Source organism: Egretta garzetta, unplaced genomic scaffold, assembly GCF_000687185.1.
Source record: "Egretta garzetta isolate BGI_Z169 unplaced genomic scaffold, ASM68718v1 scaffold88, whole genome shotgun sequence".
Classification (NCBI taxonomy): domain Eukaryota; kingdom Metazoa; phylum Chordata; class Aves; order Pelecaniformes; family Ardeidae; genus Egretta; species Egretta garzetta.
Window position 1 is genome coordinate 1,103,079 of NW_009260408.1, and position 7,242 is coordinate 1,110,320.

Below are 7,242 nucleotides of genomic sequence, written 5' to 3' on the forward strand. Positions count from 1 at the left end.
CCTTTTCCAGGTTCTAGGCATCTATTGCTGGCACTGGCATCAAACTGGTAGGAGTGGGATGGATTGAGGTTCCCCTCCCCTAGGAACTTTAGTTTAAAGCCCTCTTCACCAGCCTGGCACACCTATGACTGAAGATGCTTTTCCCCTTCTCTGACAGATGGACCCCACCAGCCCCTAGTAGATGAGGTTTCTCAAAGCGAGTCCCATGATCTAAGCAGCCAAACCCTTGGCTGTGGCACCAGTCCTGTAATTTGTTGATTTGCCAGATTTGACTGGCCCCTTCAAACACCTTCCCTTTGGCGAGGAGGACTGACGAAAAAACTACCTGCGCTCCAGAGTCCCTTACTGCCACCCCCAGGGCTCTGTAGTCCTTCTTGGTACTCCTCAGACTGCTCCTGGCTGTATCACTGGTGCCCATATGAAACAACAGCAGCGGATAATAGTCAGTGGACTGGACAAGGCTTGGTAGACTCTCGGTGACATCCCTGATACGGGCCCCCAGTAAGCAGCCCACGTCTCTAAGGAGTGCGTGACATTGGCAAATGGGTGCCTCCGTACCTTTCAGAAGAAAGTCACCTACTTGTATCACCCGTCGCCTTTTCTTAGTTGCGCTGGTTGTTATACAGGGAGCAGACCAGGCTGCCTTACTCGGCTCCAGCTTCTCTCCTGATGTGGTGGTCTCTCTAATGTCTGCAGGGTAGTGAAGCGGTTCTGCAAGGGCACCTCAGGCTTTAGGGGAAGTCTCTTCCTCCTGCTGGTCCTTGCTGTTGCAACTACCCATTCTTCTGCATTAATTGGCCCCCCTCCCTTCTGTGTGTGCCATTGGGAGAGTTTTTGGCTGTTTGGCCATGGGCTGTGGGTTCACTGCGGATTGCTCTTGGAACCAACTATCTAACTGCTTCTCAGCCTCCCCAGTGTTACACAGCCTTCTCACTGCCTCCTGCAGCTCAGCTGCCTGCTGCAGGAGGTCCTCTGCCTGGGCACACTTTCTGCAGGCAGCTTTGCCACCTGTCCCTGCCCCAGGAAGAAAGGTCTGGGCAGTTCCTACAGCCTGAGGTCTGCACCGCAGCCTCTCCCTTCAGCAGCTCTATCTGGGTGGAGGTGTTGGCCACTGCTGGGGTAGATGGTGCGAACTCCCCAGCGGAGCTACAGCCTTTGCTCTCAGAGAAGTGCCCACCATTCTGCCTTGAGGGTCCGGTAGGATGAGTGCCCTTGACCTGTGCCGAGGGTCATTGAGAGGTGCCTGGTTGCTGGGTTATGTGTACTTCAAGTCTCCCACTTGGCTGGTGGAATGATCCTCTTCTGAAGAGGCACCCTCCTGCACAAACCGGGGCACCATGGCCTGCTCACTGCCCTGCCTGGGGCTACCTTCTGTGGGAGCAGGGGTGGCCACCCTTACTCCTGTCACCACCCAGGCCTTGTCAGCCGCTCTTGTGAGGGGCCTCTGTGCTCCCCTGGGGTTTCCCTGGCTCAGGAGCCCCACCTGTATGGCACGATCCCCTGCCCCGCTGGAGAACGTGCCTACACCAGAGCTGATGGCCTCTGTGAGTGACTGTTGGTGGTGGTTACACTGTGCCCACATGTCCTAGTTTTATATTTTAGCCAGGTGATATTGAGGGATATGGGGCAATAAGGTAAAGACTTTTGAAACTTGGTGTTGTTTTCCCTGGACACCTCCTTCTGTTCTCCAGACATGTACCTCTTCCAAATAATACTTTTGAAAACTGTGGTTTAATGTGGTAATTGTGTACAACAAAACACCACATCCTTCATATGGAGTTTGCTGTCACCTAAAATTGTACTGAAGTTGGTTGTTGGTTTTGGTTTTTTTTTTTTTTTTTTTGGAATGCTCAAGATTTGAGTTTAAAAACTGACGTTCTGACCCTTTGCTTCATCTAGGTTAATTATACTAACAGTTTGAGGCCATTGATGTCAATATCTCAAGGTGAATTCCCAGGAAGGAAAAGCATCCCAAAACACTATAAGCCATACGGAAAATCCAAAGGTAATTTAGACACTTTGTTCTACCAGTTTAAGTCTACTCTTAACGCTGCACAGATAGCAAAAATTTACTGTTATGGCCAGCCATAGTGCTGCTTTGGTGTGTGTCTTTGCTCTCTGAGTCAGTTCAGGGTCTCATTTTCTGAAGCCTTAATGACTTCAACCTTGACGGTCTAAGAACACTTCTCTCTCACTGAATAGTATTACAGCAGTAGAGGTTATCGGAAATCCAAGCAGTGACACCTGCCTGGCTTCAGTGTGAAGGCTGGCATGCCAGGGTATCTTCAGAGGAGTATTTGCCATTCTTACACTGAAAGCGAATGTACCAGTCCCGCTGGGGGATACAATGGAAGAGATTTTTAGCTTGTTTCCTTAGACTGCTGGCCTCCTAAGTAGTTGCCCCCCTCTACGTCCCACAAATCTTAAGGTGAAAAGAAGTGCAGTAAGGATGAACTGCAAAAGTAGAGTCTTGGCAACTTTTTCATTGGCCGTATGTCTAGATGATTTACAGGCTTTAATTTTGTAAACCTTTTTTCTTTCCCCCCAGCGAACTGCAGAACTGATACATTTTTAATCAGAAAACAAGCACTGACAGGAAATCTTATGGTTTAAGCTAACCTGTTTTATTTCATATCCACGGTGGATTAAGAGCACGTGATGCTACCACCATGTATTAATCAAAGATGTTAACTTCTTGAGAGATGCTAGCTTTACTACTTAGAATTGTTCTTCTATACCATTAGTGTATCCTGATCTCCGTGAGCTCTCTTAAATACATGCTACTTGAGAGGCTTTCAAATGGTAACTCCACCGGTTGATTTTTAAGATGCTTTGACAGTAAAGCAAATCTGGTTGAATTCAGATGATGTATTAGCTCAAGTGATTAATTGGTTTGAGTCAGTTGTCCCCCTCCTGTTATTCTTTAATTTTATTCAGCTTTACAAATGCGGTCAAAGAATGAGGACTGATGTTTGCTAACACAGCAAATATGCATTAAACACCATATCTATACAGTCAGGCAAAATAGGGGCTTATACCGAGTTAAGTTTATTTTGCAAACGATTGTACCAGTTGCATTTAACAAATTAGTAGTGCCATTTATTTATTCATTTACGTATGCAGGAAATTGTAACTGGAATCAAGGCTTTTTGTCTCAGTATGAAGAGTGTTCCGCAGATGCTTCTTTTGCTCCTGCTAACTCATACAGTTACCAAACAGGTGATGGATCGTCTTCCTATGGGCTAAGACCTAATGACTTTGCAACGATGTCTGCACTCAGGGACTCTTTTGCTCTTCAGACTAGAAGTCCTGCCAGTGGCATCAGTGAATGGCTGAGACAGTTCAGCCGATCGGCTTCTGGCAGTAACTCAGCTGGCGGGGCCTCTTCCTACGAGACAAGTCCAGTGAGTGAGTACTCGGCAGAATATATGTCCAACGATGTGCGAGGAAATAAGCTCTCTGATAACAGAATCTCATATGGCAGGGAAAGTACAAGTTGGAGGAATCAACAAGAATGCTTAAAAGCAAGGAGTCTAAGCAATCAAGGATTACCCTATCCCAATTCTGCCTCATATCCTTCATCTGGAAGATACTCCACGAACTATCCTTCGCAAAGCTATTCCTCTTATGAGAATGATGAGTCTGTGGATACTTGTACATTTTCTGCAAATTCTGCTGTTTCAGGAAGAGGTGGCTCCAGGTGGCACCAGGACTCGAGGTGGAATGAGAACTCGAGGTGGGACTGGGACTCTAGATGGAACCAGAGCTCTAGCTGGAACCAGGAGTCCAGCTGGAACGAGGAATCTAGCTGGAACCAGGAATCCAGGTGTCAAGGATTCAGACATCGGAACTCAGGCTACAGGAACGATTGGGGTTCACATCAGTACTCGTTTTCTGGCAGTGGTTCGTACAGAGATTACCAGCCGTTCCAAAGCTCAGATAAGATGTTTGATGAAGATGCTGTTGGTCTTGCTCCCAACATTTTGAATAGACTACGAGGGAAGGATATACCTACAATGACCAGGATGCTCAAACAGTTGGCTCCATATTATCCAGCACTTCAAAGTAAGATTGTGATTAGTTTTCATGTAAAATGAGTTACATCAACATAGTTCCTTTAATGTAAGCAGGAGACCATGTGTTGCAGAGATAGCACACTCTGTTCAGAGCAGTTGAGTTCATTTTGCTCAACTGTATCAGCTGAAGATGGGCATTAATTGCCTCTTTGAGGAGACTTTGCCTCTTGGCAACTAAAGAGAGCTGTGAGTGGGAGGAAATTTTGATAGCACAGAGATTTCCTGAATCGAAAGGTTTGTCCTAGGCCATCATGCTAACTAGCATCTTGTATCATAATCAGGGTCTGTACTGTTGGGGTGGCAACTATCGGGAGGGAATATATTGGCATAAAGAAAAAAAATACTGGAATGCATATAGAACCAAACTTGGATGGCATTATAATAGATGAAGATACTCCAAACGGATCCAACACGTTGGGATAACAGAAGAGAAACGTCGAAGAGCTGGTTTGTTACATGACAATTTTTTCCAGTTATGGTAGAAACATTCCTTAATGTTAAAAATAGTGATATCCTATTAAAAATAAAATATTCTCCTTAGGAAATAGATTATAAGAGAGATTTAAAGGGAGGTGGGCATATGCTACTGTATAGCTGTCACTGGGTGTGAGCGGGCAAATGCAAACTATGCTTATGGTACTAGAATTAGTTAATGAACTAGGTAGCTAGCTAGTTAATAGTTAAACTTTCATTTTAACATTCTCTCTGCTGTCTTATTTGAAGTAACTTTAAATGTTTTTATCTCTCCTTTCTAGAACTAAATATTCAGATGTTAGTCAATGTGCTAGTAGAAACTAGAGGAAAAGATTAAGGAGCAACAACAGCTGACCTGGAAATGTGAACAGATTCAAGGATCTCCATCTCTTGGCTTCCAGGAAAGAGACTGCATTTAATTCTGCGTTTGACTGGGTTTGGAAGGGGAAAGGGAGGTAGGGTTTAATTTTTTAACATGTGAAATATAGCTGGAACACAAACTTGCACATAACGGAGGTGAACATACTATTTTGTTTAGGCTTTTTTAATGTATTTGTTATATCTTAGTATATTACAGAAAAAATCTTTTGTTATTTTTTGAAAATATGTTAATGTTATTCTGTCAGCAAAAAGCTAATAACCCTTTTAACACCCTTCCCAGCTCGGGGAAAAAAGAAAGGTTTACTTTTATGTCATCTGCTTAGGAAGAAAATTCACTGAAAATACAGGCCCATTGCATGAACATACAGGTTTACTTTTCTTAACACAAATGTAAGGCCCAGTTCAGTTAACTTAAGGCTTCATAATTAGCATATTTTTAGAAACCGATACACTACATTTCTGTTTAGACAAAGAAAGGAGAATGTGACAACAAAGGTATTCTCTGTCTTAATGTGATGCTATATGAGGAAAATGGAATCTGTTCTAGGGGACTGGTGTGTCACAGGGCATGTTACTTGCTTTCATTTTTGCACAGTAAAAAGAGACGTGAAATACATGCAGATTTTTTTAATCATGTTGTTTAGAATGAAATGGTTCCGAAACAACTTAAAAACTCATTTGGTTGATCCGTACTAAAATAAAAATTCTTGATTCTTTCTATTGGCAAAAACTTACTAAGAAATGGTAGAACCTATTAGGCAATCAGATAAAACAACAGGGAAAAATAAATAATCAAAATGACACGCTAACTGAGAAATACTTAGTTTGTGATGTTTATCAGTGGTCCATGCTTGTGTTTTCTTTTCCCCACACTGGTAAGCCATATTGCTCATTGGGGGTTGGACTAGATGACCTCTAGGGGTCCCTTCCAACCCAAAACATTCTATGATTCTATGAATGCCTAGCTTTAGATGTCTACTTCATATAATCCAATCCAGCTTATCTGTGGCTAAAGAAAAGGAGTAAAGTGAGACGGTTTACTCCCCAGTGTCCATTTTCATTTTCACTGCTGTGTTGTGGACTGTCATTCTCCTCCTCACCCACACCTGAAGTATTTCTGTCTCTGCAGTCAATACTTGTGCTAATCCAGGGTTACTCTTCATGAGCTGTCACGTATCTTTTTGCATTCATTAACTTTTTGGAGCTTGTCATGTGAATTGTAACACAAAGGCAACAAAGCAATTAATGACAGTGTAAAAATTCAATTCCCTAAAGTTGTTCTTCTGTAATTGTTTTGCTTGTGCATCAGAAAAGACCCACTTTCCTGTTTCATTCCTGTTCACTGTTTCCATTTCTCCTTCTCATACTTACTGAAGGGTTTAAGAAGTTTCTAATGGCATAGACTCAGTAGTTGTGCCATACACAACACTGATCCATTGAATTACATAGTAGACCTTCTTTCTTAAGGGGGAAAACTGTTATTTTCTACCACGGGTGTCTGCCAGAGTTTTAATTTAAAACTCTGTGAGACTGATCAGTTATTACCTATGTTTAAAAAGCATCAGAAATTATTTCTACGAATGTTACTACCATAATTTTTTTTTTCCATGGAAAGTGTAGTGCAGCCAAAATTCTGAAATTGTAGAAAAATGTTGCTAGAAAATGTTAGTGCTACAGCTCTGTCAATTCAAGTAACGACCTTTTCATCGGAGGTTGTTGCACAGAGCTCTTTTTTCCTATTTCTCACTCCCTTTGGGATTTTACTGCCATGGCTGTATATCCCAGTGGCATACAGCAGCTGGGTGATCTCTGCCCAAATTAAATGCTCTTTCTGCCTATGCATTCCCTTCTTATTTGTCGTTCTGGGGAACAGTTCCTGACCCTGCTCGTTGTGCAGGGTCCTACATTGGGGAAATGGTTCTTGCATTTTGAAAGGAAGTTGGAGTAGTGACCACATTAAGATAGGAAAACCTTTTCAGTGTTGATTTCCTAAAGGTTTCCTGAGCTGTAGATCACATCTGGAGTCTTGTAAATGCCCTTTGCTTCTCTGTTGGAATTTTCAGTTCTTACCAATATCAGTGAAATTCTTGAGATGATTGGTTCTTACACACAAGCATTATCCTATAGGGAATTCTTTTAAGCTGGTGGTATTTTGTAATATAAACTCCAAGCCTGCCTTCTCCTTATGTGCAATTACTACCAGCAGTGTGTTCCTCTCAGTTTCTTCCAGTCACTTGGCTGAGCCAGTTTCAGCTGCATCACTGCCTTCTCCTTAATTCTCTTTTTATCTTTCTTCTTTCCAAAGGTTTTC

The 7,242-nt window shown here is 42.8% G+C and overlaps 1 protein-coding gene across 9 annotated transcripts in view; it reads left to right on the top strand.

Moving 5' to 3' along the window:
• The window catches only part of LOC118452780, a 40,800-nt gene extending 33,564 nt beyond the window's left edge, over window positions 1-7,236 (top strand). For 7 of the 9 annotated variants that reach the window (XM_035898979.1, XM_035898984.1, XM_035898982.1 and 4 more), the window contains 3 exons: window positions 1,900-2,005; window positions 3,094-4,065; window positions 4,832-7,236. In XM_035898979.1, the coding sequence (XP_035754872.1) occupies window positions 1,900-2,005; window positions 3,094-4,065; window positions 4,832-4,887 (1,134 nt within the window). In that variant the 3' untranslated portion in view covers window positions 4,888-7,236. The remainder of the gene's footprint in view (window positions 1-1,899; window positions 2,006-3,093; window positions 4,066-4,831) is intronic. The other 2 variants (XM_035898980.1, XM_035898981.1) reach the window with 2 other exon arrangements.
• The last annotated feature ends 6 nt before the right edge of the window (window positions 7,237-7,242 follow it).